At 37.2% G+C, this 13,191-nt stretch overlaps 3 protein-coding genes across 3 annotated transcripts; 1 reads left to right on the top strand and 2 right to left on the bottom strand.

Moving 5' to 3' along the window:
• Window positions 1–470: 470 nt before the first annotated feature.
• On the bottom strand, window positions 471–2,093 carry LOC143461397 (uncharacterized). Its single transcript, XM_076959244.1, has 4 exons — window positions 1,897–2,093; window positions 1,583–1,787; window positions 1,262–1,441; window positions 471–1,083 (listed from the first exon to the last, which is right to left on the bottom strand). Exons 1-4 carry the CDS (start codon window positions 1,990–1,992, stop codon window positions 653–655), a joined length of 912 nt encoding a protein of 303 aa, XP_076815359.1. The 5' UTR covers window positions 1,993–2,093; the 3' UTR covers window positions 471–652.
• Window positions 2,094–3,691: 1,598 nt separating this feature from the next.
• Window positions 3,692–5,272, bottom strand: LOC143456699 (uncharacterized). The gene is made up of 4 exons (XM_076955189.1): window positions 5,022–5,272; window positions 4,593–4,773; window positions 4,309–4,479; window positions 3,692–4,228 (listed from the first exon to the last, which is right to left on the bottom strand). The coding sequence occupies exons 1-4, from the start codon at window positions 5,112–5,114 to the stop codon at window positions 3,750–3,752; spliced, it is 924 nt and encodes a 307-aa protein (XP_076811304.1). The 5' UTR covers window positions 5,115–5,272; the 3' UTR covers window positions 3,692–3,749.
• Window positions 5,273–10,646: 5,374 nt separating this feature from the next.
• LOC143444190 (isocitrate dehydrogenase [NAD] subunit alpha, mitochondrial-like) lies at window positions 10,647–12,734 on the top strand. The gene has a single exon (XM_076943337.1). The coding sequence runs from the start codon at window positions 10,739–10,741 to the stop codon at window positions 11,858–11,860; it is 1,122 nt and encodes a 373-aa protein (XP_076799452.1). The 5' UTR covers window positions 10,647–10,738; the 3' UTR covers window positions 11,861–12,734.
• Window positions 12,735–13,191: the final 457 nt, after the last annotated feature.

Here is a 13,191-nt window from a genome sequence, read left to right as displayed (position 1 = left end):
ACTATAACGAGCAAGATATTTTGAGAAAGTGTTTCTGTTATTGGTTTGATTGAGTCATGTTAACATGTTTTGGAATGAGTCTTTGATTGTGTCATATGACGTTATGTTCCTTGATAACACCACTACACTGTGGTCTATAAATCTAATGTCATGTAAAATCTATAATGACAAATATTTCAAGAAATTTTATGTGTGAAGTACCTACAAATGTTATTTTCGTGTTTTTGAAGTAAAGCTAAGGTTACATAAATTTTTAAACATCTGCAATAAGGAGAACCAGCCCGCCGTGCTTTTATTTGTGGTAAAAACCAAAACTTATAACTTACTTAAACATATACAAACCATGACATGTAGCTACTCATACTATCGTACACTGCTGGTAATGCTCAAAGCCTTGCTGCGTTTTATTTGACGCAACGTTTTTTATTGGAAAAAGCTTTCTAACAATTAATTTCTACTACTGCACCAGCTAAATATCTTAAGCAGAGTGGATTTTATTATTACAACTTTTACTTTTTGCAATTTCGAACACCTACAATTTTAGTACAAGCAGTAATTACAAGCTATGGAGGCAAAATTTACGTGCCCACTTTATTCCAGCAGGATCACTTTTTTCTTCGTTTTTGTTTGGATTTATACTATCCAGCAGTTTCTACCTCACTTCGACCAGGGGAACATGCTGTTCTGCGTAATTTTTTTCTTTTACAGTAGAGGGTGCGCGTCTTGCCAGAATTACCGCGATCAACGCCATCACCACAGCAACCCAGGCAAGATAAAAAGAGTAGCCGAAGACCGGATTAACATTCTGAAGAATATTTTTCACTTGCGATTCCAAATCTTGCAGGCTGTCGGAGCTTAATCCCAGAGATCCAGGCTCCAGTGGATAAAGGGCATGGTGTTTCTTCCTTCCATGGATCCCGTATTCACCAAGATTGGCGTAATATGGGGCAGATGATTTAGAAAGCAGGCGAGAATATATTTGTTGTGACGCTGCTCCAATCTCGGAAAAGAAACGTAAGGGGTTGTGCACCGTTTTAGCTTGAGCAATTGTATAAGTTAGCATACCAATTAAGAGAAACGTTGCTGCAAAAGAAAACATAAAACCCATGAAAAGAATAAAGGACCAGAGTGCAGGTTTGTTATTTGTGCAATATGCGGCACTTTATGTGAATGTATGTGGTGGGTGTCATTGCAAGTAACTGCACACCCATTCAATAATAAAAACTGATTTGTTAGTTACTGCATGCCTTAAATTACTTACCACCGATCGTAATAACAACATGGCTAATTTTGTGATTTTTACGTGAAGATGATTTACTATGCATAATCTTGGATTCAATAAGCACGCTTCGTACAACAACGATCTTCCCAACAACGAGACATATCACCCCAGCTATCAGAAATCCAGCAGTGGTTTTTATAAATTTTCCGGTAGAGCCAACTGTTGAATATATACTGTATGCAATGAATATAGTGATACATTTTATAATGCCCGTTATTATAAGCTATATTACAATCCGTCCTATGTAGCCAAAAATATTAAAAATAACGTTCTTACGATTACAATGCTTGGTGTACTTACTGTCGACTGGAAAACTGTATGACATCAGAGACGGCATATCAATGCCCCACGAAAACAATCCAATCTGGAAGTACAGATGTTTTTCTTGCAGTAAAGTGCTGGCAGTGGATACTGTGGATAAGCCGCCTTGCACGCTAGAACTCATTTTGCCACTACGCAACAAGAAATCGATCGTTTCATAGATTTTTGAAAATTTCATGCACACCTGCAGGGAAAAAGAATAACTATTGGTCTTCATTCTTTTTCCAACGCATTGCTGAAGCATGTAAGCATAAATGTTTCAGCAATTTATTAAAATATACATGCACATACACCTTCATCCATGACGAAGTAGCAAGTGCTGAAATTGTTAGGGTAATTGCCACAAAAACGCTGACGATGGTGGCTACTTGAAGCACTCTGGACATCATGAATGGTTGATTCTTGAATTTAACACCGCGTGGTCAGTAGTGAAATGTTTAATATTCTTAGGTCATATTTTTACCAAAACAACCTTAAATTATAATATTTTTATGCTGAAAGAAAAATAGTCCCTGTTGTAAGTGGTGCTATTTGTTTAAACCAATTATAACTATAAACAAGTTTTGCGAAAAGTTTAGCTTTCCGTTTTTGACGAAATACTTTATGTAGCTTACACAGTTTTTACACAATCTTTTTATACTTAAAGAATTTCTCGCCAGTTAACTTTGCTCATGTGTACCCCTTTCTTATATACTCCCTCTTTTAGAAACCACCTTAATTAGGAATGGGCCAGCTGGCATCTAATTCAAAATATCCGGCAAGAGCTTGCGTAATTTTTAATCCAGCAGTACTTATTTTTTTCTTCGCCTAAATCTACAGCACAAGTAGAGTGGTGTTGTAATAAAACGGCCTTGTACCTATCATATAGGGCTAGGCCTACCGCACAACCAGTACCAGTAGGCCTAATTTTTACAAAGTGTTGTACATTCTGATGCGAAGGCTTTGCCTATAACATTCGTTGATATCTGCCTAATTTAGGATTTAGGCTTAATCTTATTCGTAATTTGTAAGACTTAGTTGCTCTGATTTGTCCTAACTGTTTTCTAACCATTGACATTCTGAAGGATGGCCAACAAAATTAATCAAACAGCGACATATTACTGCTTGAATTAACGTAGTTAAACTGCTTAGGATGTTGCAGTTATATGCAGTAACAGACAGTATACAATTACCGTGTTTTGTACAAATATGAATGAGCCGATTCGCTTCTTTTCAGAAATTTGTTTTGACCTGCCGGATGCACTAAACTTCGAGAAACACCTAAATCCGGCTGAGTAGAGAAATTCTATTTCTTTGCCAGCCCATCCCCAACTATTCCATATCAATAACTATGTCCACAAAGTTGTATCAACATCAATATAAAAAGAAAAACAGATTTCAAGTCTTGTTTTCGCAATTAAAACACAAAATAAAATCCAAACGAAACCGAAGATCGCACCAGACTCAGGACGGCTCACGCATACCATACTCAGGAATGAAAGAGTCAACTAAAATATTCTGAACAAACGACTTCACCAGTCGAAAGCCTTTCCCTACCAACTGTAGGAACGCGAGAATGTACAAGCTTCTGCAACACACAGTGAAAAATTTCGTGGGAAGCAAAACACGGAGGTAATAATTGCCGCAAGATTGGAGTGGCTTCATAAGTTGTATTTGCAGCGCATATGATGACCAAGAACGAAGTGGCGTGAAAACGCAACCAGTGTGCCGTAGTCATAGAACCAACGTGTCTGAAGTGAAGAGTAAAATGTTGAAAGCTTAAAAGCAAAAAGAGATAAAAACACATAACAACAAATACAGACAAATGAGCTTATACCCACAACGGCTGGATATATACCAATCCGGTTTGTGCAGTATAAAAGTTTTTTCAAAGTTCAAAATTCGTTCTTAAACCTGACATTTCTGCAATGCCCGAAGCTGTCGTCGTATAACAACAATTTGACACATAAGAAAAAAGTAAATCGCCATGTAATTTATAAATTTTGTCCCAATCTTAATCTAGTTGACAACATGTCTCTCATTAACTGTCTCATAACCATATCGCTGACTTAATTTAACGTACTTTGTGCGACACGAACACTCAAACTATGGATGTAGGTTATATGTATAGCAAGCACTTTTATTCTGAACAAAATCATGACAAGTATTATATTACAGACGATTTTTGACTTTCTGTGTTAGATGATGTTTTAGAGACATTAATAACTTTCTTAGTTTTCAGAAAAACAGCAAAACTAAAGCAAGCAGATACAATAGCACAAATGACAACCACCCAGCCCAGGTAATATGACCAATCGAACACTGGTTTTAGAAGCTTAACCAAGTTAAAGTAAGAGCCATAGATTACTGAGCTGGAAAAAGAACTGTTTCTGAAGTTATCACTAATTGATTGATCTACAACTGCAGGGCCAACTTCTAAAGCCGATTGACCTTTCGGTCTTGCGTGGTTGGCGCCATCTACTGGTGGCATGTAGCCTTTGTTCTGTGACTTAGGTGCAAGGCTGAAAAGGGAAGAAAAAAGCTTTGCAACAGCTGGTTCGTAGCGAGCGTTGAACACGTACGGTTCATAAACCACATCGCTTTGTTGGACTGTAAAAACGATCATCCCTCCTGTGAGCAACAGACCTGCGATATACAACAAAAGTACTACAGTTAATTTTTATGTTGCCGCAAAAAGGTTACCAACACACCAGATCCCTAAACACCTGCAACGAATATTGCTATCAAGCCAAGCTTGCTGGAATCGTAGATTGGTTCATCTGGATCATTTGCCAAGTCCTTGATGAGACGAAACGTAAATCCAAACCCAACAATTAGAAGTACCAAGCTTAAGAGGAATAATGCAGCTGTGACCTCAACAAAATCACTTTCGTTTTCTAAACCAAAAAAAGCTTTAGACAAATGTCTTTAAAAAGTGACACCGCAAAACAAGGCTTTTCGGTAGAAATGAATAGCGCTGTTTGTTTTCGTTGTAGCCCAGTTTACTCACTTGGAAGGGGTGTAGTGACTGTTTTTGTGTTTATTTTAGAAGCAGTCTCGATTTGTATTCCAAATAACCCAAAATTTATGCACCCCTTTATGCCGTCAAAGTAGCTTAGGAATTGTAGATCTGCGGTCACACCATCAGAAACGGTCAAAGACTCAAGAGATTCTTTTAAGTTTATGCAAATCTGTAAAAACAACGATGTGCTAAATATTTTGGCGTTCACCTTCATTGTGACCACTTATACCATCAAACACAACATGGAAATAAAAATAGAAAAGCAATGTAATGACATGCATCGCTGCATTGTAGGCTGTAATATACCACAACATATTTTGATTGCAATATTCTCAAATACTAACATTTGCATTTCTCAAATACTAAAAAAGACTGATCATAATTTGTAAGTAGGCAACGATTCGAGTTTACTCTTACTTGAATCCAGTGAGAAGAAGCTACAGCCGCCGTGATCAAGGCGATGCTTATCGAAATGCATGCTAACAGTGCTACATATAATTTTGTCATCATGTTATATGAAAAAACATTACTGTACCTAAAACTTCTAGGCAAAACTAATCTTGTTTATTCTCGACACTTTGCTAGCAAGTGTTTTCAAAATAACACTTCCAGTTATCTTGGTTAAGTTTTAATGTGCCTTTTCTACAAACTTGCGAAGTATCGCAAAGCCGGAAATTGCTTTAGGAACACATGACAGGTTGCTTACGTAATAAACATAGGTCTATATATGGCGATTGGCGACATAAGTAGCCTATCCCCCAATTAAACATGGCCGTTAACTTTACAAATTTATTTCCTATTTCTTTCAAAGCAATTATTTTAGCAGCATTTTGCTGGTTACAAGACAGAAAGTTAGGCGTCTAGGTTAAAAGAAAGGAATCTACTGTTAAACTTAAGTATGTTCACAACCACTAAGTGGAATTTAAGTTAGCTCAGTCTTTTTGATAACGTTCAAAATAACTTAGGATTTCAAGGAATATAATACTTTAAAATGTACAATTTTGGTGGTGAAACAGATGCTGGCTAATCGTTTTCATTTACGTTCAATTAAACAACACATCCGTTTGTTTGCTATAATTGCTATTGTCTGTATGTAATAATATCTGTATGCTAATCTAACAGAAATCGCTGAAAGCGACAAAATTCGGAGAACTGACCAAAATATTCTGATATGGGTAGTTGCTGAAGAAGAAAACGTGACTACGCTTTACGTCATCAATATCATGCATGACAACCCTTCCTGATGTATGTTTGTCAGATATACGTGACTCTCACTGGGCCGTTGTATGATGTGTTTTTGAATCAACTTTGTTTAAGTTTTTGCTTCCTGCAAACATATCGTAAACGTTTCATGTACATGATGCATTGCACTACGCTGGGCCAGGCATTATAGCCTAAAGCTATTTTAAATTGTTTCTTCAAACTTGAAATAAATTAAAAAATTGCTTCTCTTCACAAGGCTGTTTGACCTTTGATGTTGACACATTTTGCGCTGATTCTTTTTTTCTAGTAAAATCTACAAAACTAAGGAAAGTCCGTAAAATCATTTTCAATTGCACTTTGCCTGTTCTACGAATTGAAAACTCACTGGGCTCAATTGTTTGCCCCGATAAATCTGCTGGTCTTAAAGAGTAAATATTAAAGTGCAGCGCACCAACAGCGACGGCTATTTATTAATGCGGTCTAGTTAAAATGGAATTTGGTAAGCAGTTAGAACGTATCAGCTTATGTTTGTTTATATCAGAAAAAGTTGAACTTGAATTTTTTATGAAAGTTTTTTCTTATAACTACACTCTTTGCTGTTATTTATGCTCAAAACCAATTGATTACTTAGGTCTAATAGTTAATTGTTATATGAACACAATTACAAATCGCGTCTTAGGGAAGGAGGAGAAACTGGCCCGCAACTGCAAAGCAGTAATACAAAGTAAAATGTTTAGAATTTTCCAACTTGGAAACACTGGTGTTTTTAGCTAAATTTAGCCTACCCCTCACTATCATAAAATTTCTCTTATTTTTATGATTTAGCTAAAACACTCCAAATGTAAGCTATTTTTTGTCTGAAAATTGTATTATTGAATTGTATATTGAATATTGCTGAGCTACAGAGCTACCGATAAATTTGTAAGCACTAAGCCTATAGAGAAAAATAAGTTTCTTCAAAAATTATGTAAAAACTTCATTATTTTCAGTAATTTGCAGTAACGCCATGTTTTAATGTAGACAAAAAGGCTCAATTTGGTCATTTTTTCAACAAATTGATTATATCGATACACTTTTAACATTAAACAAGGTTTTCTTTTAAAAAAAGACCTGCTCAAGATCAAAGCAAAAGAATTGGATGTCAATTTGTAGAAGTATAGTTTTACTAGGACGTGTAGTTTTAGATACTTTACGGACTGATATATGCATTGTCATAAGCGTCAGAGAAGTCCTGAGTGGTAAAACATTGAAAGTTAGGCTGTGCTGAGGGAATATAGCCTGCTCTACAACAATAAATGGACCAGGGTATGCGTGTTTCGAAAAAAAAAGTCCAACATTTTTTGTTTCTCAAAATTGAAAAGGCTAACAAAAAAGACATCTCCATTGAAAAAGATAGGCGATTCAGCAAAAGATTACCAAGTAATTCGACAATTAAGCCAATTGTCATGAAAAAGTATCACGTGACTTAAATCTTAATTCAAGCGGTTTTAGTGTGATGTTTATAGTACTCAAGCAAAGAGTGCTCTTGCGGCGTGTTATCTGAATTCTGTAGAATTCCTAGATTCGATTCATTTTTTTGTTTTCGCTGCGTGAGTTGCATTGTCTTTTAAGCTGGAAGTGTGGTGACGCTAAATGGCAAGTAGAAACTGAATGTTATCTTTTAATCTTAGTCTCAATGATGTTGCTAGTAAAGTGGTGTAGACTATATCCAGTTCTTTCAGTAGGCATACTGAGATTTATAATTTTTGGTAAACTTGCTTTTGAACAAATTAAGCACAACGTAGATTAAAATTGAAAGAAAATTAGGGTCTCTTGTTTTTTGCACTCGGACTTGTCGGTCTGAAGGGGAAGTGGTTATAAGGTAATAGAAAGATAATGACGTAATAATTCCTCAACACTTTGTCCTGATGCAGGAGTGCAAAAGTAAAGGGGACCCGAAAATTTATGGTTTTAATTGACAAGAGCGTGAGAACTGAAGATGAGAAAGTTGATACACTGAATAAATCCCAGTTATTAGGCTTGTCTTCGTGAAAATTCCGATATTTTTTATTTGCGTTTACTTTTCTATTGTACCGTATTAATTACCTGGACTTAAAACTGTTCACCATCCTCCACTGCACCAGGGCCACTGAAGTTACTGAACAGGAGCAAGCTTCGTTAGTGCCTTGCTCACGGTCATTGCAACAGCAGTGCAGTTGGGTATCGAAGCCGGGTCTAATTAACGCAAGTCGCGCGCTCTACTTCCGTAATCCCTCCGTCACCATGACCTTAACCTTTAACCTTAGAAACAATCATACCCTTATGCCCTTGCCAACTATGATTGTAGTTGTACTACAATGTCAAAGGTAGCGGGTGGTCAAGCAAAGGACTACTGGACAAATTTAGTTGAACGAATAGCTTGAGATAAGGCCTTGATGGCACACATGGGCTATAATTGCAGAAAGATGAGAATAAATAGCCTAGTGATGCTCTGGATGGTAGGCCTAAATCTGTAGATACAAAAGTAAGAAATAAACAGTATAGGCTAATGCTATAGCATATGGCAGGCCTATAGGCCTATGTCTTTATGCTATGCAGCTATGGTATAGTACATATACGTAACTTCAACCGTACATTGCATTGGGATAATTGTATAGGCTACAATTTGAATATATATGAACTAGGCTGACACTAAGTAATAAATTTGCCAGTAGCCTACTGACATCATCTTTTACATTAATTTCATGGATCTAACATACAAGTGCACTACCACAGTATGCATTTGTATACTAAGCTAGACCCCAGCTACTCCAATTGTGATGTCATCTGGTTTTGCACTTGTATACTAAAAGTTTTATTATAAATATTGTAAAAAATGGGTGCTCATAATCATAACCGACCAGACTGCAGTGTATGGCAAGAGCACACCCGATATTTTTTCTAAACCCATTGCACACCAGGCCAGTCTCCAAAAAAAAGGAGACACTAATTTTTGCTCAGATTTATACTGCAAAATTAGTGTTTAACACCGATATCTCAAAAAAAAAGAGAGGAACACTAATTTTTCTCACTATTTCTGTCATGTGGGGTCTCTCCTTGCCTGCACAAACGCAGGTCAGCCTTGGTCCACGAGTCGCAGTGCACACCAGGTGCTTCCTTGCACACTGTAATTTTGCTTCTGCACACTTGAGATCTTGGCGAAAACTGTCATACTCTGCAGTCTAGATAAATGATACAGTAGAATTATCCTATATCGACACTGAAGGGGCTGAAGAAAAAGTGTTGATATAGAAGAATCAATATAAATTGTTCCTAAATTCCGGTTTTAGTTCAATGTAAGGGCCTGGTAAGGGTTAAATGTGTACTCTAATCAGCACTGGCCCTTAATTGTATGTTTTCGCGTACACTACGGCAAAGAACAATACAAGATCGTGAAAAATAATGGTAGTTGTATTTACACGAAATACGCACGCAGATGGTACTAATGCGGATTATTGGGCGACTGGAAGCTGTAAATAAAAGTGGTGTTCCATTTGCTGCTGTGGTGTTCATTTCTTTGCAGGCAATCTAATCGATAAGTAAGTGTGTGTTAAATTGCATTTACATATTGATATAAAACGGAATAGACAAATTCCTCGGTGAGAAGATAGAGACTCATCAGCCGACTAAGACGATAGCCAAACCAAAGAAAGCTATCCAACATGACAATGCTTTAATGTGGACACTGCTTTAGTCGTAATAAGTCATCGTGACATCATAAATACATGCATCAAATACGACTAGACAACCTAAACCAGTAATTGCCAAACTGTGTGCCGCGGTACACCCGCCACAGATTCTCAGGTGTGCCACAAATCTTTTTGGAATTTTAGAAAAGAACTGTTTAAATATTTATAATAAGGCATGCAGACAAGCATATGTGACTTAAAAGCGCTCTAACTGCTTCAATAGCTGATAAATAAGCACATGTCCATCCGATCAGCACATCCATCGCATTAACACGTGAAAATAAATTTTTTTAAAGCAACTTTTCTTCTCTTGTAAGCAGGGTTGCCATCGGTCTGGACTAAAAAATAAGGACGAACAGGAAACAAAAGAAGAATACTACCTTAAACAGTGCACAACAGGCAATCAATGTTCCAAAAATGAAAAAACGAGATACTATTTGCATGTTTTCAATTTTTGTATCTCTTTGATACAAAATGGTATACTAAAGGTGTCAAAATGCCCAAAATACAAACCTCTGCCCAAACATAGGACAAAAATAAGGACGCAAGTGAAAATAAGGACGTTTCTTAGAAAAAAGGACAAAACTATTTTCTAAGACACGGACCTTTAAAATAAGTACTGTATAAATCTTAGAAATAAGGATGGTATGGCAACCCTGCTTGTAAGTGTGCCGCGAGCGTTTTATAATTACGTCTCGAAGTGAAAAGAAGAGCTACAACTGTCATCATAAACGAACAAGATGCTCTGGGGGATCAAAATAGGTGTCAATATTGGCGAACTGTCAATATAGGCAAACTCGAATGTACATAAAAGATAGGAATTTTGCCAGGACCAACGAAAAAGTGTCGATATAGGCGAATTCTACTGCATATATAAACAGTGCTTTTTTGTTGGGAAATCCACGCTTTGTCAAACGTATATCTGGCAATTCTGCAGAACCTTTCATCAGGCAGACTGGTGTAGCTAGCGAGTGCTGTTCATCAAAGCTTATTTTGCTATTATGTGACTTCCAAGTTAACCATATGTGTCTAACCACATTATTTTGAAGTTTAGTTGTATATTTTACGCCACTGCAAGTAAAAGGTGGTGGCTAACATACTTAACTAATTTATGTTATTGTAATAGTATTTTTATCTGTTGCTATATTCAGGTTACAATCCAGCAATTTTGAAATATTTTTGATAAGATATATATTTGTTGTATTACTTTTTTCATACTTTGCCATGGCTTCCTTAGTGAGAAAGTCAATGACACGTTATTTGCCATCGTTTGTGGGAAGATGCGGATTCTCTTCCACTTCAAAAACAACTGCTTCAACGGTGCCACCTACAGAAAAGGATCAAGTTTGCACGTTGATTCCCGGTGATGGAATCGGCCCAGAAATATCCGACGCTGTCATGAAAATTTTTGATGCCGCTGGTGCACCAATTAGTTGGGAAGAAAGAAATGTTATGGCAACCAAAGGACCTGGTGGTAAATGGATAATTCCACTTGATGCTCAAGAGTCAATTAATAAAAATAAGGTTGGCTTGAAGGGTCCGCTTGGCACACCAATCGCTGCTGGACATCCATCCATGAATTTGCTTCTGAGAAAAACATTTGACTTGTATGCAAATGTGAGGCCATGTGTTTCTCTGGAAGGATACCAGACTCCTTATGATGGTGTCAATCTGGTCACCATTCGGGAAAACACGGAAGGTGAATACTCTGGCATTGAGCACGAAATTGTCGATGGTGTGGTACAGAGCATCAAACTCATCACTGAAGATGCCTCTAGAAAAGTGGCTGAATTTGCTTTTGATTATGCGCGGAAGAATTCCAGGAAAAACGTCACCGTTGTGCACAAAGCCAACATCATGAGAATGAGTGATGGTTTGTTTTTGAAGTGTTGCCGAGAAACAGCAGAGAAGAACCGAGATATAAAATTCAACGAAATGTACCTGGACACAGTCTGTCTGAACATTGTACAGGATCCCACTCAATTCGATGTTTTAGTCATGCCGAATCTGTATGGAGACATTTTAAGCGACTTATGTGCTGGTCTGATTGGCGGACTTGGAGTTACTCCCAGTGGAAATATAGGAGCTAATGGCACAGCCCTCTTTGAGTCCGTGCACGGTACGGCTCCAGATATTGCCGGGAAGGATCTTGCGAACCCAACTGCTTTGCTGCTCTCTGCCATAATGATGCTTCGTCACCTTGGAATGATGAACTATGCCGGTCGTATTGAGCAAGCTTGCTTTGATGCAATTAAGGATAAAAAGTCGCGCACTAAAGACCTCGGTGGAGACGCAACTTGCTCCAAATTTACCGATGAAGTTTGCAGACGAGTCAAGGACTTGTAATCGCTTTAATGGAGCTGTTTTGTGGATGTTCTTCACACTGTTTTTCATTAATTAGTTTTGCATTGTTGCACGTATTAATGTTGAGTTCCAGCTTGTCTTCGTTTACACATTTATTTATGTCTTTATTGATATTGTTTTTCAACTACTGTATTTATCACCAGTTGCTGCCCTGTTGGTGTTAGCTATGTCTGTTATGATTTGCTAAGTTTATTTAATAGTTTGCAGTACTATGAAAATTCATTTGCTTTTTGATGTTTATGAAGTTCGGTTCTATATGTATGATACAGATTACTTGCCTGGGTGTGACAACTTATTATTATCCTTGACATACACAAATCCACATGATAGTTTTCAGTTTATCCAAAACATTTCACCTCAAGACAAAACATTTTTCTTTTACAGCTTTTTGTTCAAGAGTTATAGAAGCAAATTTTGTTTTCTACAGCATGGATAAAATTTGTAACAGTAGTTTGAAATTAAACCAGTTCTACACAAAAAAGCGATGATTTAGCATTGTGTAAGATGAAATGCATCCTGTAAGTGTAAAGGGCATAAAAAGGTGGTCTGAGCATTTTTAAGATGTACGACTAAACGCTGGACCTCGAAATTAACAACAGAAATATTGGTTTTATGTTGTTAATGTCGGTACCTCAAACCCTAAATCTTAGCGATGTTTATTAAACAAATGGACTCCTATTTTTCTGCCAGTAGGTGCAGTAAATTAGAAAAAGCAGCCTACTGCTACTTTATTCTTTGCCGGGGCGTGGCAAAATTGGATACTGTGCTGTGCTCGGCAATCTCATTTTAACGAAAATTATAACTTGTCTTAATTTTTTCAAGTGTTTTAACTTCCAAAAATACGTGAAAAAGACGATCGACGTATTGTCGTGTTTTTATCCCTCGCCAATGTCGAAACGTTTTCTGTACAGGCTTCGATAGCTTGAGGTCGTTGTAACTGAGTTGCTTGCAAGGAGCAAGTTGTTTTTTTTAAACCTCTGTCAAGCTATCTTCTGCTTTTGCAACAAATTAACCCTGGAATCAAGTACTGTATTTTCATTTAATCGTACCAGGGTATCCTACATCGGCAGCTCGGAAACAAAACCGAACAGGACCGCATTGAATCGAATCTCTCCGGCTCCATGCAACCTAATAAAACCTAAGCTTGTTAGCCTCCTTGATATGATTTATAATACTTTTAAATAACGCTCATCTTTGGTGTTAAGCGGCTCCTGACGTAAGCTTTCGTACTTGCTCAGTAAGGTTTCAATTCCACATTTTTAATCAAGGTTTATAACGGCTAACCAGACGGAAACAAATTTGGCTGATGTTTA

The sequence above is a fragment of the Clavelina lepadiformis genome, chromosome 1 (genome assembly GCF_947623445.1).
Source record: "Clavelina lepadiformis chromosome 1, kaClaLepa1.1, whole genome shotgun sequence".
In the NCBI taxonomy this organism is placed as follows: domain Eukaryota; kingdom Metazoa; phylum Chordata; class Ascidiacea; order Aplousobranchia; family Clavelinidae; genus Clavelina; species Clavelina lepadiformis.
Note: the sequence above shows the minus strand (reverse complement) of the source record. Positions and strands in the feature narration are given on the sequence as shown.